Source organism: Toxotes jaculatrix, chromosome 17 (assembly GCF_017976425.1).
Source record: "Toxotes jaculatrix isolate fToxJac2 chromosome 17, fToxJac2.pri, whole genome shotgun sequence".
In the NCBI taxonomy this organism is placed as follows: Eukaryota; Metazoa; Chordata; class Actinopteri; family Toxotidae; genus Toxotes; species Toxotes jaculatrix.
The window spans coordinates 4,894,609-4,919,583 of record NC_054410.1 but is presented as its reverse complement, the minus strand read 5'-3'; the positions used below and the strand labels follow the sequence as shown (position 1 = coordinate 4,919,583).

Sequence of the window (24,975 nt, the reverse complement as noted above, 5' to 3'; positions counted from 1 at the left end):
GAACAAGGAGCGAAAACCAAACAAGAAATAAATGCAGAACCTGACTAGGGCTACCATGACGAGAGGCAAGACAAGAGAGAAGACAAAAGACAAGGCGAAAGACATGGGCAAGGGCAAGAGACAAAAACAAAGAACAAAGGGAGATGCAAACAATATATACACTCGGTAATGGGGAACAGGTGACACCAATTAGGGCGGGGCAGACAATCACAGGTGGCGGGAAACAAGACAAAGACAGGAAGTGGAACAAAACAAGATACACAAGGGGCTAGGGTTAGGGGTTAAGGTTATCTCTGCAGTATGAATAAATGGGACCAGGAACAAGAGCGACAGATAGGGTAAGGGAATCAGAAAGTATAGACAGATGGACTAACACACTGATTTTGGTCTTTGCTCTGGTCAAATGCAAAAAAAAAGCAGTGAGGACAAATTCAAGCAGCTGCCTCATCTTATGCGTCTAAAATCCTCACAAACACACACGTGAACCATGTGTAGAATGTCACACCATCAGAGAGTCCGATTGGGATTCGAGGACCAGTCAGGTGGCAGCAATTTGTGTCGCTGTCAAGTGACTCTCCAACAAGTTTCTCTAGTTCAGGATCAAACGCGCCGTGAAACAGCCTCCGAGCATAAACGCCTCAATGGGTTAATGACATTATCTGACCTCAGATCTGCTGACTATCTGCTAAATCATCACTACAAAGACAGAAGACGACACAGATACTGTGTCCGGATGCACATGTGCTTGGCAGGTTTTAAGATGTCCTATGGACTCTCATGAACCCTTCCATTACTCCTGAGCCTTCCCCTTAAAATACATGTTGACAAACACCAGATCCCTGCAATTAAAAGGCCACTGCCTCTGAGACACAGTGACTGCTGCTGACGAAGTTCAGCAATTGTTCCCCCCGTCATGGTAACCTTATAATTACCCCGTGGTGATCGAGGCATCTTCTCTCTGCGAGGCTGTCAGGATGGTACAGAAATAGTCCGTCTCTCCTCGCAGCTCTCCAGAGGAACACCGGAGCCGCAATCCTGCTCCGCGGCTCTGCGCCTGGACCCCTTTTCCTGACACTTTGTTTCAAATGTAAACAGGAAGAACAAGCTGTGTGGCAGAAATTGTGCCAGGAAACGTGCACTAAAGGGTTAGGGAAGTGTCGAGGGCATGTTGATGTGGTGGGGATCAGAGGATTGGCTGTTGTACATGCTGCATAAGTAGTGCAATAGTGGGATTGTTATACTCTTTCATTCTTTCAACATCAGTTGTCATCTAAAGAGAAAAGAAGCCAAAAGAGAAAAGTTAAATTTTCTCAGCACAGTGAATGACCCACTGAATGTGTCTGCTGGAGGCTCATAGTTTTACTCTGAGCTGCTGTTTCGTACAGTGACTGAAGTTGTTTTTCATTGATTAAGATGCTTGTATTCCATTAATTTAGTGTTAAATTATAAATGCTCATGTCGGTTACACCAGTTTCACACAGCACTGTATTAAGCATAAGCATAAATCCATGTCCTGATGATTAACACACATAATATTTCATAAGCAGAGATTGTTTGCTCCAAGCTGTGAATTTTTGTGACATTAATGTAATTACCTGCTGCATACCTGATGTGTTCCAGCCTGTTATCACGTGTTAGATCTGGGTTTGGATTTGTCTGCCTCTGTTCATTAAATAGTACATTTGCTGCAAAGGTTGGAGGTGCTTGCTGAAGAACTGGAACTCCACTTCCATGGCAGCTCAGGTGTGCCAAAACAACCTGTCAGTGCTGGTTAGAGGAAACGCTTTGATGTTACATCTGGCTGTGATAATATAATACCACGCATGACGATTTCTCGTGGCGCATCGCCACGGCCATTCCAATGATTATATAACCACAGTATAAAGTGAGGGCGTGGACCGCTGTGGAGAGGTATGCTTCACCAGTCAGTATAGATTTTTTGTTCTTAGTGAGGCAGAGGGACAACTGGCTTTTTATAACAAATATCCAGAAGCTGATATTTAATTTCTGCGGTGAAGTAAACTCAGTTTGTTTTGATTACCGTGGGATGCCTGCAGACCTGCTTTACACAGCCTAAAGCGCATAAACTCAACCTGAAAGGGAAAACATATTAACCCTGACCCACAGCAGAGACTTAACCTTCACAGAAACATGCCATCCTTGTCGCCCCGGGCCCTGACCCCGCTCTTATCTGGCTGTTTGTAGTGAGCTGCTTTTCTTCAAGAGCTTCAGATAGGAGCTTCTGTGGGTCAGATATGTAGCTTTTGTCTCTAAACCGACACAGTGTCAGTCTCTAAATCAGCTGAAGGACCTCAACGGAGGCGCAGAGTAACATTACAAGTGAATTTACTGGTAGGTAAAGGTACGTACTCCACTTAACTTAAGAGGGAAATAGTGAAACTTATACTACTCTACTTTTATCTGACAACTTCTTATTGCATCTTTAAGAAAAAATAATCGAACAATGAGCCCAAAGAGGTAAAATGATCCAATATCATCCAAGATTTGTGAAGCAGAACTTTGTTTCTTGCTTCTTTCTGCCTCCAATAATCATCTCACGACCCCTCAGATTTATCTGGTGACCCATTGGAGGGGCCTGACCCCTAGGCTGGGAACCACTAAATGAAACTAGCATAGTGCAAATCAGTTAAAACCAGCTCCACCTCGAGCAGCTACAACAGTACAATGCTGCTTACACAGTGTTGCATCAGTATTAACAATCTAATAATATCATATATCAAATTATATCAGTCACAGGGGACATTTTCCTGCAGAAAAAAAAGGAAATTTTCTGTGTCGTGACAACAGCAAACCAACATCACAGCCCTTCCCTTTCCCTTTTGTCCATCTCCTGTGAAGAGATTTAAGATGTGCAAAACGTTTTTTTTCCCCTCCACATGGACCCACATGGACGTGTGAGAAAGGAATTCACATGTCTAAACACACACCCACTCCCAAGCTCACGGCCAGATTTGGCTCATTCTACTGACCGATGATAAAGTTAAAACTGGGGGTGTGTTTCGCGTGTTAGTTTAGGGACTTTTAGAGGGTTCAAGGACCAGATGTGAGTCTCGCATCAGGTGACACACTCCAAAACAAACCCTCAGATCCATGGAAACTGCTGCACCGCTCACTGAGTTTAGTTTAAAGTTTTGGGATTTGAGTAAACATTGGCCTCCTCCTGATGAGAGAATTTCTGTTTTAACACTGACGCAAACCACAAGACACATAAAGGAGTGCATCAACACCTGGACACTTAGATAAACATTAACATTCAACCATTTTACATATTTTACACAATGTTTTACAAGTTTAATGTATCTCTAGTGATAAGGAATATTATTTATTAATCAAAATTTCTATAATAACTATTTAAAATGACAAAGTGAAAACAATGTGACGATGTGAAAGCGTTTGGTCATAGTGATGAAGTGATCTGTCGATCCCACAGCTTCACTGTTTTCGTTGACTTGTCCACAACACACTCCTGCTTTCAGAGAAAAAGCTTTGAAACTCACCTTACACTACTTGCTCAGCAGCAAACAGCAGACAGACACAGTTAGCAACTAGCTGGTGAACATGCTGGGACATTTAGTGAAGTCAGATAATTCCCTCAGGAGTTGGTGGAGACCAAAAACAGAGCTAAAAGAGAGTGAATATTGGACTTTAATTTGTTGCTCCATAACTGCTTGATATGTAAAAAAGCACCTGTTTGCTAACAAGTTCACATGTCAAGATAAATGCAGATGATGTGTGATGCCGATGATGTGTCAGTGTTGTTCAGAACTTGTTTCTGCTGCCCCCAAAGAGCCCAATAAAAACAGTAATTTCAAGTTTAAACAAACAGTGAAAGCCTTATTTCATAGCTTTATAACTGCAGTTATCATAACTTTATTAATTTTCCATTTTCAGTTGGTCATAACTCAATTTGCCAGAGGATTTTACCAGGCCAGAGGAAAACCTTTTATTTGCAGCACTTTAATGGAATTTCCTACTTGCATGAGTCAAAAAAAAGCTGAGAGTTAATTACATTTATTATTTCTTTAAATGGACCTCTGTGTCTTTTTTTTTTCTTCTTTGCACTCCTGGGATCTTGGTCCTCGTTCTGGACTGGGCTGCACATTGCAAACCCAGCCAGTATATTTTTCACTGTTTATACTGCAGGGAGCTTGAGCTGCTATTTTACGATCCTGCATACAGTGAAAAGAAAGACTTCTGCAAAGACAAGGGGCAGGATTTTCTCTCTGGCATGACCACGATGGTTTCCTGAAAATATACCTGCTGCAGACTGGAGGGGAGACACAACAGCAAACCATTGTGTTTAATTTTTCTTATTTCTGAATGAGCCACCATGTAATTATCTGGCCTGAAAGGAAGTGACACACAGCCCATAGATGTAACTATGGGTGGGCAAAGGAAGAAAAAAATCATTTTGGTTGACTTTAATCACAGTGGAGAAACAATTAGTCATGAAACAGTCAGACTTTCTGTTTAATGTGTGATGGTGCAACGGAAACACTGAATGTGGGCTGGACAAAGACAGAGGTACTGAAGCTGCGACATGGCGCCAGTCTGGCAAATTGGTTTTGACGGGAAAACAGGTGAGTTTGACGGTTTACAATTTGTTAATTTAAAAAAATAAAATAAAATTCCACAAGTGAAAGGTCTAGAAAATTCTGTTTGGTGCATTTCCAGCTGGAGGGACACAGTAAATAAAAATAAATAAAAAAGAAAAGAAAAACAATTTGTAAAACATTGGTTTTGAAGAGGGATATGAAACCTGATTGTGTTATTTCTTTTGAATGTTTTGCTGTTTTGAATGTTTTGCTGTGTGAACACTTTCTCTGGCACTTGATCTTTGATTTACATCAGGCAATCTGCACAAAATTCAAATACAGAAAAAAAAATTTGCATTTGAAAATAAAAAATTACCACACATCTTGGCATAAATTTGATTAAAAACAAATGGTCTTAGTAGTGTGCTCATGTAGACATTTTTTTTTTTAAAAAACAATTGTAACAGGTATATATTTTTTCTTCACAGTAAGAGGAAGAATTTATTGTCTAGGCCAAAATACAGTGTAGGTTTCTTTTGTTAAACTCCAGAACTGTTTTTTATTTCTCTGAACAAACTACAAAAGAGTTGAAAATTTTACAATTAAAATTTCAAAGCTGCTGCATACAGAACATGATTGAATTTTCATGGTTTCAGACTCCACACAGTTGTTGTAATTGTCCTCATAGTTGAGAACATAGAACATTATTTGCGACTTGAGCTGCTACACTTCAGGAGTCTGTTTTAGACAGAAGAAGGACAGAAAGACCAAAAACAATAGCAGCCCCTTTGTCCCAGCTTGATGAATAAATCATCATTACAAGCCCAAACAGAGAAATCTCAATCTCTTCATCTTCTTTATGGGATTTAATGGTCTAACCACATGGAGGACACTGAGGGGACGCAGTGGCTTGGAGAACAAGTGCTGCTTTGTTGAGCGCTTGCACTCGCACCTCGCTGGCGTCCAGTAGCCCGGCGAGAGAGGCAGGATCATATAACACTGCCTTGTTTTTCTCATGGATTTTTGTGGTTTGAGCAAAAACCCTCCTGGCCACTGGCCTGAGGATTTAAATTCAAAAAAGAGCTCAATCCAAAAAGTCTTCTGCCTCGTCCTGCATGCTGAAGAGACAATCCATGCTCAAATAATAAAAGTTATTTTAGGCCAGAAAGGCACTTTTCCAATCAGATTCATCCACTGTAATTCATCATCTGTTGGATTAAGCTCCCATTATCATTATGAGATTCAACAACAAAAATGTAGTTGCCAAAATGGAAATTAAATTGATTTATGGTGAGAATTAAATTGAATCAGGAGAATTCTGAGCGGAGAAACAGAACAGGGGAGTGTGGGAAACCAGACCCTGAAAGTTTCTGTTTGTATTTGTGGTCGGCTGCTCACCACTGAGGTGGAAAGAGTGAGTCAGGTTGAAGCCGTGGACGTCCTCGCACCAGGACTGCAGATAAAGCGGAAACCTCCATGATAGACAGACTCTACCATGGAGGCTCATTTCCTCAAGTATTCAAGAACACAGGTGTGGCTGATTAGACCTGCTCATGTTGGAGAGGTACAAAGCTGTGTGCGCTTGGATTTGTCAACATGTACGAACAAGAATGATAAAATTGTAATTTGTCCCACAACAAAACCTGACAGGAGACCCCCCCAAGATCCAAAAAACATAATCTTTTATCTTCTTCCATTAGATAATCGCTTATACACATAAATTATTAGCTTGTAAAAAGAGAAAAGAAAAACGTTTGAGACCTCGGGGCTCCATGATTTACAAATTCAGAAGCTTTGAATCTCTGTTCTGTGGGTTTGAACAATGTTTGGCTGCACAGCATAAGTTTGTAATGGCTGACCCAACAACAGGCTGCTGCTTCATAAATGGTGTTAAAAAGACAAAAACAGTTGCTTTAAAAATATAATTCATTTGGACTACATGCACGACAAAACCTGTGCCATCAAGTCTCACTTTGTCTGATCACAACCACTGACTACAACTGCACAAAATCACTGTGACTTTTCAGTGTGCAGCCACATTTTCCATTTTGAGAGTAGGAACATGATTGATGTGGACGCAGACAGGTATGTGTGTGAAGGTAAATAATGAAATCCAGCTCCACCCTCTGAGAGCATGTGCCAGTTGGCTCAAGACGGATCTGCAGCAGCAAAGAATGTGCAGGTGTAGTTTATGTGAAAACCTCAATTTAGGTAGTGGCAGCGCTCAAACAAGAACAAGACCAGGGCCGACTTTAGGTGTGAGCTATGTAGACAGTCGCCTCGGGCCTCACCGGCTGGAGGAGGCCAAAAGAGGAGGAAGAAATATTTTGTACTTGCTTTTGATCTACTGTCAAAAGTCTGCCACTGACGTCCAGTTAAAACCCTGAGCACAGTGAGTTTAACGCCTGATACTGAGAAGAGACCCTTGACAGACTTACTTATTAGGCTTAATTATGTTCCATGCAAATGTTATAATATGATCCACACTGGGACACATCATTACTGGGACATGGATAATTCTGTACGGTGTCCTCAACTCGAGGCATGTGGTCAGTGAGTTCTGGAGTTTAACAAAAGAAAGATGATGAATGATAAGGATTTAGGCTGCCCTGAGCTGTGACATTAGGATGGCGAAAAACAAGAAGAATCAAATGTCTTTGTAAAAGAATCTTCTTTTCATACAGAATTCCTGCAGAGAAGAGAGAAGAACTTTTCTGTTAAAGTGAAAACAAGCACAACAGCAAACCATATGGAGCAGAGCGAGCTAAATGAACAAGAACAGAAACCACCAAACCAGCAGCGATGCCATCTGCGTTCACTTTACATTGCAGAGCAGTAAAACAGCCGACTGCCCGTCCAGTGCAGAGGAATGTGTCTGTGTGTGTGTGTGTTCGATAACTCAGATCCAGCAAGGTTGCATCAGTTGTGTGTGCAGGCAGGTAGATCACTTATCTACTCAGTATTTTGCATGTGCACGCACTCCGACCTCTCTGTGCTGAAACATCAGAGGGGCCTGCAGTGGGCTGGTACAGTAGGGCAATCCCTTCAAACACAACCCCCCCCCCCCCCCCCCCCCCCCACACACACACACACACTCTTCCCATCAGACAGATTATCCCCTGCTAAACGGAGCGTGTGCAGAAGGCCACTCAAGCTGCAATGACAGCACTGATTAGAGATCTACTCCAGAGATCAACTCCCCCTCCAGGGGGGAGAGTAACACCACTCAGGAGGGTGGAGGATAGGAAATGAGGAGCCCCCAGGAGAACAAATGGAAGGAAACGTGAGCTGCGGCTTTACATTTGCTGCAGCACATAGTAAGTGCCACTGCACATTTCCTGTCACCTATTCCCTAAAGTGCAGTGTACGTGCTGCGACACACCGACGGGGCCCTGAGGTGGATGAACAGCAACATGTGATCCTCAAAACACCCACCACAGTCTGCCGTTTGTCGTTAGAGTCCGAACGTGACCCAAAACGAGTGCGAGGGTGACATCTGCTGGCAACAACTCAGAGTAACAAGCACACTCACTCAAGTACTGAGTACTGAGCACGTACTTTTACTTCTGATACTTCATCCACATTCTGCTGATACGTCTGCTCTTCTACTTTGAGTGGGATTTTTAAATACTTTTAGTAAATAAAAGATCTGAAGAGCTGAACACTTCTTCCACCACTGCTACAGTTTGTACCATCATGTGAGAAGTTTTTCTCCCCATATTTGATACTTGAGTGTTTTTCAGGACGTCCCTGGAGCTGTCTCAACCATTTTTTCCAGCTGTTCACTTTTCTTTGAGCATCACTGATGAAACATAAGCAGCAAAGGTTCGTATCTGTTTCAGTTAATTCTGGGAAACAACACAAACAGTACGAGTGAGACCGTTTCCAGAGTTAATCCTTTAATCAAAGAAATGTTCAAACAATAAGGAGCACAGCTGGCTCAGGATAAAGTGTGAATGCTACAAGCTGTAAATAGTGGTCGGGTAAAAAAAAAAAAAAAAAAAAAAAACCTGCTTTAACTGTCACCGAAAGGAGAAATACGTTTTTTTTGGAAATTAAAAAAATAATAATAAACAGCATTGAAATCAAAGTCTATCATAAGCCTCATTAAAACAACAGAGTGAATGTGTACTAAAAACATCGACCACACAAACATACTGCCCATTTTTGCTTTACAAGACTGAAATGAATACAGGCTGTGCTTATGAGCGATAATGTTTGAAAAGGGTGCATTTAAGTGTCGTGATTTTAGTGAGAAACCAATGTAAACAAAACTATTATCCTGTATCCTGTATTTGGATGCATAAACTTCAAAAGTTCATGTTTAATTTGACATTTTTAGAGTAAAGAAAGTCAAATTTGAAGAGGTTTAAAAAAAAAGAATACAAAGATTAGCAGTAGGTTGAACTATGCTTCCCTCTGTCAGACAGACAAGTTCATCCAGGTCTTGTTACTGTTCCACGAATCAGAGCAGCATCAGGACAGATGTGATGCACATCGCTCTATATACAGCAATTTATAAAAGGAAGCTGGAGTCCCTCAATTATTCATCTCTTTAATTATATTATGACATGCACACACTGCACTACAGACCTACAAACAGGCTGAAAACACATCTGGGTTCTTTAAATAGACATCCTTTAATAATTAGAGAATCACAGGTAAACATTAGAAACAAAAACTAAAGAATCCAATTGGCTGATTATCAGATTGTTGATAATCAACACTTGTTGATAATATGATATTTTCATTATGGGGACACACAGTATCTACAGACCAACATTCAACAGGCCTTTTAATTGGAGTGAATGTAGTTTGTAGTTTTTTGATCTACCTAAAGTGGTCTAGTCTTAAGCAAACTGACAGTCAGTGTTTTGGTGCGATTACTGAGCAAAGCACAGATGCTATTGAAGGGGTTCCTGCCCCCAAAACATTATTTCATGCGTTCATGTGCCGAAAGGATGCGCTTTGCACGGACTGAGGAAAATAACTGGACTGAGAATAAAACACCTGTGCCACCGTGTTCATATTTATGGCTGCTTTTTTTTTTTTTTTAACTCAGTAATTACCCAGTATGTTTGAAATTTCCCACACTGGACTTAAATTACCTTCAGAAGTATTAGGGATTCACATGAAATGAGAGATGTATTTAATCCAGCATTACTGTTTTCACTTTTTGCCACTGATATACACTGTTTAAGATCACATACATCTCTGTCTCCCACTCACTCCTTTTGATGCCCGAGCCACAGATCACAGGTCAAAGTTCACCTTTGACCGGGCGGATGTGCTTGTTTGGCCAATTGAGACAACGATGAACTGTGTCTGGAGAAGTTATAACTCAAGTTTCTCTGTTTTATCACTAAACTACCAGATGACAAACTGCAGCATCGCTTTCAGTGGCTTTTATTGTGAAACCACCACTTTATTAAAAACAACTAGAGTTTGTTTGGCTGCACTGTAAACAGAAACACCAGCTGCTGCTCTGTTTGCTGTAATATTAAACATCAGTGTTGCCAAATAAACCAGGACTGAAATGTTAAGCATTAAAACATTTTAGGGTCATTTCTTTCCATTCATCTCTCCATTTTTCTCCATATGTGGAGACGTGTGTGAACACTGTTATGTTGGGTTGAGACGTCAAGGTCTGTAAAATATATGCAGCATAAAATAAAGTATGTATACATACGCCGAAGAGTAAAATTCAACAACATAAACGTCAAACGCAAGCCAAGTAAAATAATTCCGAGATAAACATATAATAACACACAAATCTTAAAAAAAAAAAAAAAAAAAAATGATGCATAGCATAAACAACGCCGCAAAATCCAGCTCCACTGCACTTCATACCCAAACCTCGGCGATTTGTTTCCACGAGTGAAAACAGGTGTCAGGAGTGTTTTTGCTTCTTCCAGGTGGAGCCTGCTTCTCAGGCGGAGAGAGCGGTGGTGAGAGTCTAAAGCGCTCCCATATAAAAAACCAGGGAAGGAGAAGAAAAGAAGCAAGGTGTTTTCTGGAGGCCCAGAGACTGGAGAAGGAGGAGGAGGAGGAGGAGAAGGAGGAGAGGGGGAGGTTAGGGGGGAGAGGTTCAGGGCTCCCTGCTGTAAACACTGTTGCTCCGGACCAAGGTTCCTCCGACTCTGCTGACTCCATGGCGCTCTTCTCAAAGGAGTAGGGGCTGCGTGAAGCTCTGAGCTTCACGCTGACACTCTAGGTGTCCTCCTCCTCCTCGTCGCGGCTGCACACCACCCTCTTCCTTAGAGTTTCATCAGGGAAACCCTGTCCCTTGGTTTCAGGGCGGCCCTCAGGGGACCCTCTTCTCCTCCTCCAGACGTCATCCTGGTCCCCGTCCTCCTCTTCCTCTTCGTCATCGTCATCTTCCTCGCCATCAGCCTCATGCTCGTCGTCTTGTTGGATTAACCTGGCCTGCTCCATCGTCTGTTTCTCTGCAGAGCCGCATTCATGACATCAGTCAGTGACCGTTTATAAACCAGAGACAAACAGACCTCAACTACAAACAAAATTTGTAAACTCTCTGAGCTTTGTTTGTGTCATATACATATATAATGCGAATGTATGAAGGTGAGTGAAGCAGTAATCAGCATGCTCTTATAAGAAACTCACTCTGGTAGTAATCAGGAGAAGAAAATCGTCGCGAGGGGAAAACAAAATCTGCAATGAACACCAGTAACTGCAAAGACAAGACAACAATAACCATTAATTCACTGTTTGTGAGTGTGGTCCTGCTTGACGAACCACGTACGAACATTCAATGCTGTTTCAGTGTTAAGGAAAACTGATTAAAGATGGCGTAATTAATTACTCACCAGTCCCAGCGCAAGGCCAGAGAACAGAGTGGCCAAACCAAAGATAACATACGATCCCCAAACAGGAATCCCCAGCTGCTCAGTCATGTAGTTATGACAACGCTGGAAAACACAGACGCATTTTTACTGGAGGCTGTAAAATGGTCACAAATATTAATTTACAGCAACAGTTTCACACACTGTTGGTGATCAAACTGGGCAGCTCATTCTTCTTTGAATGGACTGTGGAATCTGGTGTAAATACCTTAGTGTGTGTGTGTGTGTGTGTGTGTGTGTGTGTGTATATATATATATATATATATATATATATATATATATATATATATATAGGAGTAAAGTCCTCACTCACCCTTATGAACATGGAGAGCTTGAACAGAGCAGACATCGAATTCATTCTGCCAAAAGAGGAACAATGTTAAATAAATTGACACAGATTTGTCAAACTGTAACTTCACCACAAACTCTGAAGACAAAAATTTAAAAAATAAAAAAGGGAAGAAGAAGGATTTGCTTGTGGTTTTGATTTTAAACCAGCAGAAAGACACTAAAAATAGAGCTGACAGGGACACGCATCTGATGTTATTTTCTGTTATTTCAAAGCAAAGAGGTTCAACAGTGATGCTACGATTACTGGACTGATGCTTAAATGAGAAAGTTCAACTTTCTGTTCTGACTGAAACAAAAACTAGAAAACCGCCTCACAAAGTTGATGTGCTCTACAGAACTGATGTTATAAACTCACAAAAATGAGGACGGCCCAAACCAAGATGAAACCGGCTCCACTGCTTTCCATTTCTTTTCATGAACGAAGGTGAGGAAGTCGTCTTTAGAGCGAGCGCCCTGGTACTTCCGGAACACGCCATCCTTACAGCTGAAACACAAACACACAGATACTGAGTTATATTTTCTTTGGGAACATCTCATAACATTCTCAGAAATATGTGAATGCTGAGCAGCCTTCAGCTAGTGACAGTTAAAGCTGAGTGATGGTTTGCATTTTTATCTAAAGGGTAAGGATGCAAAACCAGCGACAGGCCAAAATATACAAATTTTCTCTGCAATGAAGCGTTTAATCTGAATGCATTAGTTAAATTATCCAAATTAGGATACAAATGTGCATTTTGCAAAGAACAGTCACAATCTGAAGACTGCAAATTCACAGCTCTAGAGTTGAAAATGCATTATGAAGACCAAGCACGACATGAGCAGTGTTTAACATCAGACAACAGTTAAAAAATATCCACCGCAGTTTCCTGGAGCCCAAGGTGATGTCATGAAATGTCTGCACAACAACTCCAAAACAAATAAGATATATCTATGATTAATTATCAAAACAGCTGCAGATTAATTTTCTGTTTACCGACTAATCCACAAATCTTTGTAGCTCTATTTCACATTTTTATTTCAGACAGCAAACAAAGAAAAACTAAAGATGACTTTCTTTCAGTACTATACACAGCAGCATTACAAAACACCGCAAGCAGTCACACGAAAGAAGAAGTAATGACTATCACTATACAAGAAAGAACTTACTGGTAAATCGTAGGAAGTGAAGTGATGATGAATCGTCCACTCAGACCTTACAGAGGGAGGAGACGAGCACTGTCAGCGTGCAGGAAGGAACACTGTTGACTCATAACTTGACTGAAAGGAATTTTAGATTCAGCAGATGGGCTGAATTCATCTCTGACAACAGCCACAGTGCACCACTGGCTAACATTAACACTGATATTTCAGGGCTGGGAAAAAACCCATTAACACACAATACATTAAAATAAAACTATCGCTTGAACAACTCCTTTCTGTGTCATTTTCTAGACTGTAATTTGTAGTGCTGTTGAGCAAATAACTAGTCTTTCAGTCAATATTTTTAGAGTCTGGTTTTCATATGATTTTCATTTTCTGTCAATCGACTAATCAATGCAGCTCTGGTAATACCCGTGGTCAAACAAACAAAAACGGAACATGACAACCTTTGTGAACGTATGATTTATTGCACTACAACTGTCTTAGACTGGACTAATTTTAGCAAGTTGGACCTAATGTCTCACAAGGACACAGTTTCAACAACAACAAATTAAAGTCCTCACGTAGGGATCTGGCTATTTCATCCTGCTGCTTAGTAAAGTGTGGACATCCTGCACTGGCCTGAAAGCTCTGGTTTGTCATTAAACGGAGGGAAAGGTCATTCAGGCTTACCGGGTTGTTCTGTCACGTCCACCTTGGCTATGTTGACCCCCATGTCATCCCCCCAGTCTGCGAACTCCTTCCATACCGGCTGCAGCTGCTGACATGCTGGACACCAGGGTGCGTAGCTGCGGGGGAGTGTGTGTATAAGGGTTTTCAAATGTAAAACCTCAGATAAACTACACAATCTCTTACATCGATGTGCGGATGTTCATTAAGTACGAGCTGAAATTAGAAGTACTGCTGACCTGATTAGCTGTTTATTAGTAATTTGTTAGCCTGTGCTAGCTAAAAGATGGCAGCTGTTAGCATAGACAGACACATTTTAGCAACTTGCCAAAAACAAATAAAGGCAGGTGATTTAATAAGCAGATAAAATCAGAGCATTTAGGCTAGAAGCTAACAGGACACGGGAATCCATGCCCCACTTTTGTTTTTTGTTTTTTTACATACGAGCTTAAACTGGCTAACTGCTATTTTAGCTAGATAGCCGGTTAGCCGTTAGTAGCGGGACACTAACAATTCAATCATCCATTCTCCTGTCAGGATTTCCTCCCAGTTCTCGTCGGTGACTTCTTTCAGGCTGTCCGGCTTGGCCCGAACTGGCAGCGACGTTAAAGGTAAGGCCAGGAATAAACACAAAATCCACGAGCGGTGTTTCGCCTGCGGCATTGCTGTTCCCGTACGGCTGCTCGCCATGACCGTCTGAGCCTGAGCCATTCGAGACTTACTTCCGCTGTGCGCCCTTCACGTCCGAGTCACGTGATTGGTTAGTTTTGGTTTTAGCCAACCGACCGAGTCCCGGATGTGAAAGTGTGCATGAAAAAAAACACCTTTAGTAAATTATGCAGATTAAAATGGGCCAGGTAATACCAGGTGTTACCAGGTGTCGTTAGCGTCGCTTTAAAGCTTTAAATAAAGCGACGTTCAAGACAGAGATGTGCAGAGAATATGGCAGACTTCCTCATGACCCCGACCTGGTGTGTTCCTCTCGATTCATCCAGCTTCCTAAACAATTAAAATAAAAAAATATCACCACTTAATGCATTAGGTTAAACCATGCATGTCAAGTCAGTCAATTTTCATTTATTATAAACGTTTAACACCAGCAGGTGGTGATATTGTCCCTAAAATAACTCAGAGATGAAGCCGCTGTAGTCCAGACCATAGTTTGTGTACTTCATGCACATCCAGTTTGAAATAAAATAATGGATGCTACATTGAAGTGCCACTTCTAAGCTTGAAACCTGAGTGGGTTCCTATCCATATGGAAAAGAGCTGTGTGTGGGAGAATTAGGCCTTTTAACACAGTGCCCAAACTTAAGGGTTTCAAAAGTAACGGGACAGACACACATGAAGTCAAACAGTTTCATCATATTGAATATTTTGAGGGAAATCCTTTACAAAAAAACATCTGCCTGAAATCTTTGTATCTTCACTGGTGATGCTCTCCCAGACTTTCACTGCAGCCACTCATAGTTTGGTCTTCAGTAATTGGAATGCATGATCAATCAAATTGAGATCAGGTGGTTGACTCGGCCCAGTCGAGGACATTCCACCTCTTCACCCTGAAAAGCTCTTTCACTGCTTTGGCCATATCTCTTCACAGGCTTCATCCCTCCTGTCACCTTGCATATAATAAATCCTCCAGGCAGTAAATTCCATTCAGATACGGGAACGTGTTTCCACTGCTTCTGGGAGTCTAGACTAATTTCTAGATTCTGGGCAGTTATTCCTTTGGCATTAAGTGGGGGTATTTAAAATGAAAATCAAGAAAGACCCTGGAATCCTCCCCTGAGGTCTTACTTCCAAGGAGCTGCATCCCCCTTATCATACTATAAACTTCTTGATCATTTCCTCTTAACTGAACAATCTTAGTGACTTAAATTAACCTTACTTTTAAGGAATAACTGCTCCTTTAGGTGGAAGACCCCTCTCATAACCCCAGTGATATGTTTACTGATGACTGGTTACACTAAACGTATATATACTGGAGACTGTATCAGTATCTTCAAAGCTGCATGATCTGACTGTTTTGCATTTTCCATCCATTGCATGCAAAATCCATTTGATTTGACTTGGAGGTGAAGGGTAATCCTGTTAGACCCTGCCTTCTAAGTAATGTCAAACTACTTCCCAGGATCCTAAATGCCAGATACATACATTACAAAATCCTAACCTGTCCTCTAACCCGGTGGTTCCCAGTCTTTCTGGCCTGTGACCCCTTAAAAACCAGTTTCAACCAGTTGTCACTAGGTTAATCACACAGATATTTTCTGCTTTCCTCCTCCGTTACTCATCTCAGGACCAGTCAGATTTATCTTTTAGCCCCTTGAGGTGTCACATCCTACATGTTGGTGACCACTGCTTTAAAAATATCTTAACCACTCTGGTCACTAGTTGTTTCTCCTAAAACACGTTTTGCACATATGAATCCACCCTTCACTCTCAAATCTTGACCTGCAGATTGACTTTGTGAATTTTTTTTTGCTCACTTACTTTGCCACTTATATTTTTTGAGTGTGTGCTAGTGTGTGTGTGTGTGTACACGAGCGAGAGAGTCAATCAGCTTGCCAGTGTTTCTCTGCATGAGAGGATTTCACTCTGAGTGAATCTGCAGAATGAGAGCAGTTATTATTGCTGGGAACCTGCAGGCAGATTGCATTGGCAGCCAGTTATCAGTGCACCTCACACTCTAAAAATACCCTCCAGATGACATCCTTTTGTGCCCCTACCGTCGCCCCCTTTCTCCAGCCATCAGCTCTGCTCCACTTACGGCACAAAATGAATCTCCTTCCTGCTCAGCAGTCATCCGCTCCTCTCCTTCAACTAAATGTGGCAGTGAGGAGAAAAAGTGGCAGACCGGGGAGCTGTTTTGTGTTGTTCTCTCAAACTCGATTATGCCATTCACTTTGCTGCTGGTTGGACAGGAGCAGGAAAGCAGGAACATTGTGAAATAAAAAAACAAACAAAAAAACAATGCGTGAATCAGTTCAATCTGTCAGTACAGCACCTAAATCCAAAGTAAAATATTATGGCAGTCACATGAGCTGCTATCAAATTTGGCATTAGTCCTGAATGAACTTTTCATATGATTTTCTCACCCCACACCTCTTTCACACTAATGGAGATTTCAAGTGAACTCACGCTAAAGAGTTTCTGTGAAAGACCCACCAACAAACACGCTCTCAGCTCCGGAAGATTTTTCTAATTTTGCATTTAATTTCTCTGTTGATTAAAGTGTTGATGGCTGGCCAGAGGCCGGTAGTTGCCATAGTTACCGCGCTGCTAGTGCACCCTTGTGATGCCAGTTGCAGACACTTCTGTGGCTGCGTTTCTTCAACTGTTTTTCTATTCAAAATGTATTTGCTGCTGCAAATTAGTTGTACTTAAACATAATTTGTAGGAGACAGATTTTCCTCAGGAAGATGCTCTGCTGAGTGGATACATATAATGATTTCGAATCAACCTTCTGTTGAATATCGTGTCAAGTGAAATTGCATTTTTGTGTGTACATTTGGCACATAAAGAAAGGAAAGGAGGAGGACATTCAAAGAGAGATACCCTCTCCTCAGACAGCTGGAGGTGCAGTCTTATAAAAACAGCAACAGTAGGGCCTGTGATCTAAAAACAGGATAACACTAAAGCTGGTCTAGTAGGAATGTTGCAAATCCAACACAAGATGTTCAATAAAACCAGTCCAAGAAATGAATCCAGAGAATGAGTCTAATGAAATGAGTCCACTTAATAAGTCCATGTGAGTTCTGCTTTGGTGTGCAGCCAAAACTGGGATTGTGTAGTGGAAAACACTAATCACTGCAAAATAAAATCCGTCGTGGTGATTGTTATAGCAGCACATACAGAGGCTCATTGTGGCACCTCTGGCCTCATGTCACTGCAGTCACAGCAGGTGTTTCACATCAGCAGTAAATGAGTGGCGGCACACCTGTTGTGACATCACTGATGAGGCTGTAGCCACAGGTGCAACGAGCCAGAGAGTCTCAGCCCAAAGAAAGAGAGAGCGCAGGGCAGGGCAGCAGCAGCTTTTCATTTCTACATTCATTTGCTGATTTACATTTTAAACACGTGGAGTCTCTGCCACGTGAAAAGCAATTTCCTGTGGTGTGATAACTTTAAATGACAAATAAAAAGAAGTTCAATATTTATAGAGCGTGTGCACTAAATTATAAATCGTAAAACATCATGAGAAAAATGTTTTAAGAAACAAAGGAGATTGAACTAACTCGCCAGTAAAAAGCTTCCACATGTCATCTGAATGTGATGTGAACTGTTAAATGGAGAATGTAGAAGACAGTCAGGAGCATTAGCTGACCCTTAAAGGCTACGACTGCTGCACTTTCACACTCTCTTTGCAGGACCAGCAGGTGCAGAAGCTTGTTTTTCAGACAGCCACAGTTCTTTTCATTCTGACATGTTTTCCTTTTCAGTATTTTCAAGGTTACCGACTTTACCACAGCTTGGAGGCCCAGCTGTCATACTGACAGCGGGCCTGCGCTGCTGCAGCTCTGCATGGATGTGAAGGCCATCAGTGGGCTGCTTGGTTTTTTTGTGCTACTGTGTTTGTCGCACAGCTCTCAGAGACTGTTAGCATCCACGTGACAGCTGATGGATTCCAGTAATTTCAAGGTTTGAAGAGCGATGACTGAGAAGTGGCACAGCGTGGGAGTGAGCAGGCAGAGCATGAGCTCCAATCACAGCCGAGCCTCTCAAACCGAGGCTGCACTACACAACACTTTACAATCAGTTTCTCTGGTTATTCCACTTCCTCCTGTCCCCAAATATCTCACTCAGTCATGTTAATCTGTCTTTTTCACCTAAATTCAGTAGTGACAGCAGCACAGCGGAGACAGCACAGCAATCCAAAGCATCAGCAATGGCCCCGCCTGTCTCTTTTTGTCTCACTGTCTCTGTCTTTTCCCAGGTGATAAGATTGGTTATTGACATGATTTTTCAGCAGAGCTGTTTTGCACATCTGCGCTGTCCACTGCTGTTCAGCAGCTGCCTCTTCACCCACGTTCCAGATGTGGAGACTTGGGTGTGTTCAGTCCAAACAGGTAACATACAGTGCTGGCTGTACTTCATGCTTAGTTTAGTAGCTAGGACAGTTTTCATTATGTCTGTATAATCAGGATTGTGTTAAATCTTTCAGCTTCTCATCAGAGAAATGTGCAGATGTTTGTCAAACAGTTGGAAAATGTTCAGACATACAGAAAAACTCAGAATCAGGGGGACGAGCTGAGAGACGCAGACAATCTTTTTCCCAGTAGACCGATGAGGAGGACCAAAATTACCTGAGAGCTGGGAAAAGCTTAACGCAGCAATTACAGCTAAATAGCAGCTGTTCCAGGATCCCCATCAACATCTGGAGCCACCCGAGCGGTCCTAATTACCTGCGAGATTTCATGTTTTGCCCTGTGTTCACTCATACGTCTTATTCATTCTTACATTGAGGACTTCCTGTGGTTCAGACTCTCCAGAGGGACTGGCTGCCAACTGCTCCCAGTTTACCAGCTTCAGGCAGCGTGGTTACACTCCAGCTGTTGCTCTAACACACAATATTACAACAACATCATTCGATTCACTGTGGATAACTAAATTCAATATTAATTAGGTGATAATATATCTTCTAAGAGCAACCAGGTGTTGATTAATGCATTACTTCATCTGTGGTGTCATTTTCTTGACAAGTTTTAGTCAAATCAGAGAAACCAGGTTCTCTGCTTCCCACCTTAAAAGTCTGTAAACATAATTATTGAAAGCCTTAAGAAATACTGAATGTCAATGGATGTAAGAACTCATTCTTTGTACATTAGTGAACCGTATAAGAAATGGGAGATGGATGTAAGGCTGTGAAAAGTTGAGAATGTTTTGTTGCTTTCCCTCAAATTTCCCTCTCTTTGCATTACACTGTTATGGGTTTTTGTCTTTGGTGCAAAATCCAAACTGCAGTAACTGCCTTTGTATCAGAAACAACACCTTCTGCTTGTCTCATAAACACTATAAATCACTCCGCATCCCCAAACACACATTAGGGATTCTACAGCCTGATGCCTTTCTCTCATTTGTGAAGTCACAGTACAAACAGTATCTGCAGTCTTCAGCTCAGCCGCCTGCAGAAGTGTCACAGTGTCAAGCTATTGAACCCTCTGGCCACTGATTAATGAGTCTCTCTCCTCCCACAGCCGGCAGCCCTCTGAAAGGTGCCACTGAGTTGTCATTTGTTTGCAAGCCTGTGTCACCGGAGGGGACGACGCTGGATTCAGCCCATATGCCGCATTTTGGATGCGTTGCACACTGGATGATAAATAGTTTGTTTCCTGATGGTATCCTTTAATTAAGCTTGCCAGATAGCATTTAGATAGGTGCTACTAATTACCAAACACTCTGCTCAAATGTAGAAGTCATCAGTGGCTCCTTGGTTGATCCTTTAACAGTGCTTTAAAATGCAGAATTCAGGAGCTAAAGAACCATACAAAGTAATGATGAATGAGTTCAGTGCGCTGTGTGCCACACAAGAAGAGGCAAGGGTGGAGGAATCCATCACCTACAGGGGGAGAAAATAATATTGTACCAAGACTCTAACGTGATTTTGGTCACAGTGGGATGATTAGCTGAGAAAGCCTTTAGGTCAGTGTCACATCTGAGGTTTATGACAGTTGGTTTTCCTGCATGTTATCCAGCCTCCTTTAGGCTGTTTGCACCTATGTTTTTGTTTGTTTTGTCTTTTCAGCTACATGGTTGTCCATATCATCAGTCGCGTGTTTTAACATACGTGTGTGTCTCTGTTCAGTCAGGCTTTTGCAATGAGGGATTCTAACGGCTTATCACTGCCTCTGAAGTTTATGAGCTGCCAAGTGTCACAGTGTCACGTGCAAAGGAAAAGAGAGGAAAGGGCTGACGAATGAGCGAGAGGTGGTGAGTGACATAAGAGGAGGAGATGCTGTTCAAACCGGGTCAGTTGGACAGTGGGTCACGGGGCTGGGGAGCACTGCTGATTCTGCTGAGCTCAGCTTACATCCTGACGCCTTGACTCATCACCGGCCGACAGTTTTCCTGTTTAAGAGTCTTAATCTTTATTGGCACTTTATGACTTCCACTAAGCCTGTGAGGGGCATAAATTATTGCTTCAGAAGTAAATGAAAGCGTCAGTGCTTCAATATTACCCCGCATAGGGTTCTCCAGAGAGAATGAACTTTTATTCCATTGTTTGACGAGCCATCAAAGAGCCTGAATCATCTGTGATCCTTCATTTGTGTGCAGTTTTTGATGCCAGATAATATTTCCCGCTTCTGTCCAACTTTTTAAATAAACCCTCCATAATGTGCCTCTGCATTATATTTTTTTTTATAATGCAGTGCTGAAAAACATCAGGGGAGGAAACGAGGTCAGGGATTTTCAAATGATGATGACGACTTCATCTGTTGCTCTGCTTGTGTGTGTTTTATTTCTCTTTGTGTGGAGCGAGTGTGCTAAATTAAAAAGAAAATCTGCAGTGGTGTCCATTCACTCGTGCATTTGTTTGCATATTCTGTTTGTTTTTTTGCAAAGCAGCAGGTTCACTGGAGTTTTGCATGCTGTAGATTAGATCAGGAGCGTTCAGCGCGGAGCCTGGGATGCCTCTTCATGAGGCTCTGTAAATGTGTCAGGCAGCAGCAGGAGAAAGCCAACTCCTCTGGTGCCTGTAATTGGATTTACATGTGTGAAAGAAGGCCTGGATTCATTTGGAACAGAAGACTTTATTCTACTGATCCTACACAGTCCATCCTATTGTTTGACATTTTCAATTCCCGGACTTCCACACTGGAGCAAAACCGCTCGACATGAGAGCAAAAGATGATTTTATTAGAGCGAGTCCACATAGGTATGAGGTCGAGCTGGAGGGATGGAGGGGTCAACGACACATTGTACTTTAACACCAGAGACCACTGTTTCAGGTCTCTGTTTCCAACTGACAGTTGCCTGTTGTTTAACAAAGCAATTATTTTAACCCAAATCACGATTTCTCCCTAAGCTTAATCCACTCCTTTTTATGCCTAAAGCTGACCAAATCTCTACCATTGAGTTGTCGCATCATAAAACAAACAGTGTTGTTGTAATTGTAGTGAAGGGCTGTTTTTAGCCGCAATACTCTGTGATCCCCTGAGGAGACAGAACACCAAGTAGCCCTCATCATTGCTCACAATGTCCCTGAACATTCATCCGATCTATTTTAGAAGCACTTACGATTTCAATGGCAAATTTGTTCTGTTTTGCTGAACAATGAGCACAAATCTGTGACTCAATTTGGATGATTCGCCCTCATACAGATACCAAGGAACGCGCCTCCATGTCTTCAACCAAACTTCAGTTCAAGTTCATTAACACCAGGAGCTCTGAGGAGGCCATTAACGTTCACACACGTTCACATTAACGCTGACACTCCTCGGTGCAGATCTGAGGGTGAAGACGGGAGGTGTTGAACACGTGTGACACTGAAAACAATGAAACAAACGGCATCCTCCGGTATCTCATTTACCCCAAACGGCACATTTAGTGACGAGACGATCTGAAACACACAAATGACTGTTCATCTGTTGAGGCATAATGGAGCTGACAAACTCGGCCTCTTTCAAAATTAGATTTTAAAGATGCTGTTTTGTGTCTGTGATGGTTTATTGTCGCTGTGTGTGAGTGTGTGTGTACACGAGCACAAAAGGCTGCCCCCTCGTCTATTGATCTAAGTACACTGCTGCTCTCACAGTCTGTCAGTCCAGGTTATTTGATTGGCCGAAATTGAATTTGGGGATGATGTCTCCCAGATCCTGCAGTGACTCAGACTTCAAAGTTCATATTGCAGGACTGACCGGAATTAAATGTACATCTCATTTTCTCTTTATTTCTAAGGACAATGTACATTAATCAACATTTCTGCAGCTAATATTAAACCTGCAATACTTGCAAATTCCCAATAATTACTTTTACTCAGGTAAGATTCTTGAGTACAACTGGGAATTGTTTTACTTTAAAACTTCCAGCTTTATTCTCCTATACTGCTCCAAATATATGTAAAGCAGTTAAATGACCCCCAAGTTAATCAGCTGTAACATTAAAACACTGCTGAAAAGTTTCACCACCCACCACCATCATAAAAACTGAGAGAGAGACTCTTACTGTATGTTTTTGCTTTACTGTGTCATCCATCTGTATATATTATTATGAAAAATGCCAAATCTGCATCATAGCACCTTCATTTAAATAACGTTTTGATTGCAAGACTTGTACTTACACTGGAGTATTTTTACATCCTGGCATTGCCACTTAAGTAAAGGTTTCGCAATCAAGCACTGGAAATAATATCCTCAGATCTCTGTGCTCTCGCTGTTTAGCAAACACAGACGCAACGGCTTACGCTGTCTGTGCTCCCTGCAGGCCTGTGTCTCTAAAACACCATCAGTGGTGCTCTTATTCATCCATATACAGAAAGAGACTCTTACATAAGGTGGATTTCCTTGTTTCTAAGATTGTCCAATGCCCATGTAAGTACAACCATTCATGACTCAGTGACAGATGATGCTCACACAAACCTCCACTGGTGTCTGAGATGGAGGAAGGATTGTCGGAAGCAGTGGGAGGACAGGACGGGCGAGTGTGAGGAAACAGCCTGAATAGCAAGATGTGGGAAGCACACAATGGGATATCATTCACGGACAGACACCCACCCAGACACACACTCATCAGAACCCTTAAACATATATTTACGTAACAAGCTTCCTGCCCTTCGCAAAGCACATGAGTAAATCCTATTCCTCCACAAAAATAGACATGTCCTTTGAAACAGGCACCTTTTTCAAATGTGACGTAAATGATTTCTCTTGCCATGTTGTACCTCTGAGTATGCTGAGTATTACACTGCTGTCGAAATGCCCAAATACACTGTGCACTAGAGCTGCCAGTCACTTTAAGTAATTTGTTGATTTATGAAGATGCCTCATTGCACTAAGAAAGGAACAGTCTGTTCTGCAGAGGTGTGCAGCGTCTCCTCTGCCTGAAACATGTCCACCCACTTTTTCAACCAATGGCTTTGTGGGAGAAAATTGCACATTTGTTTCTCGCTGCAGACTTTTCAGAAAATCCTGAAATTAAGACTTTAATTCTCTGAAATGAGCCGGCCAGATTTCTAATTAATCATGAGATTAAATCAAAAGATTCTGATATAACTTATGAAAACCGAAACAGGACTTCCCTTTTCCATGTGACACGGTTGTATCACGGTTGTAACGTTGTCTGTGAAAACCACAGTTTACTGGTTTTATGGGTTTTATTGGTGGAAGTATCAGTATGGTGTTCCTGATAAAGTGTTGGATGAGTGTGCATGTAGCCCACAGGTGTATGTACAAATCTACTTGCTTCTACACTGAAGCAAAATAAACTAACAACTGCAATCAGACACCGATATGGGAATGTTGGACTGGATGTACACAACAATATGCTCTTACCTGGGGTGTGACACAAATACCAAAGAGGAGCAAGTGAAATATGAATGAGAATATTTTATTTCCATCAACAACAAAAAAAAAAAAACATCTCCAAAGCCATTAGAGGTATATATATAATATGTAAACATGTTGTTCTTTCTCGCTGTTCACTGTGTCTCTGTGGTACAGTGTGAGGGGTCTAACACAGTGGAGACCCACTGTCCGATGACGTTCAAAGCTTTCAGAGTAGCTCTGTGTTGTAGTTTGTTGTGCATTCACAGGGAGGTTTTCCTCAAACTCAAACTGACTTTGGCCCATTTAGAGCTGCTATTTTTGAACACATTGCCTCTCAAAAAGGCCGAGAAAAGCGCCTTGTCTTTAAAGGTAAAGTGGGCCTTTGTAGCTCAGTGTGTTAAAGATGACACTTTTTTTTTTTTGCTTGGAGTCCAGACTCCTCTTTTTCTTTTTCTCCTGGGAGTCTAAGTACTGAGGGTGTCGTATACTGTACAGGTTTTTGTGATTTGTGATGTTGAGTTATTTGAATAAAATTTGAATTGACTTGAACTACGCATTAGCAACATTAGTCTTATATACAGTAAGGTGCCAATGCAGAGCAATAGTTGTTTTTATACTGTAATTTTTCAAAGCTTTTTCAAAGATGTTAAAATGTTAAAAACAGTGTGGCCTATTTGAACAGCCCATTTATGAAAGACATCAGTAAAGCCTTTGTATGCATTCATGTCCCAGTCTCTGTTCACCACAGACAGTTCTGCTGTGGTCTATGGAGAACCCCGGTTTGATTAGTAGACATCAACCAAGGTTTCAAGTCCCCTCTTGACAATTTTTCAAAGAAAATTACAAAAGCAGTTTTGCACTTATCTTGCAAAAGAAGACTTTAAATTTGATTTTCTTTTTTGCAAAGCTTCTTGA

At 41.7% G+C, this 24,975-nt stretch overlaps 1 protein-coding gene across 1 annotated transcript; it reads right to left on the bottom strand.

Annotated features, from left to right (window-relative positions):
- Positions 1 to 9,173: 9,173 nt before the first annotated feature.
- On the bottom strand, positions 9,174 to 14,301 carry tmx1 (thioredoxin-related transmembrane protein 1). The gene is made up of 8 exons (XM_041061224.1): positions 14,091 to 14,301; positions 13,583 to 13,698; positions 12,917 to 12,962; positions 12,126 to 12,254; positions 11,733 to 11,778; positions 11,384 to 11,485; positions 11,181 to 11,247; positions 9,174 to 11,002 (listed from the first exon to the last, which is right to left on the bottom strand). Exons 1-8 carry the CDS (start codon positions 14,288 to 14,290, stop codon positions 10,767 to 10,769), a joined length of 942 nt encoding a protein of 313 aa, XP_040917158.1. The 5' UTR covers positions 14,291 to 14,301; the 3' UTR covers positions 9,174 to 10,766.
- Positions 14,302 to 24,975: the final 10,674 nt, after the last annotated feature.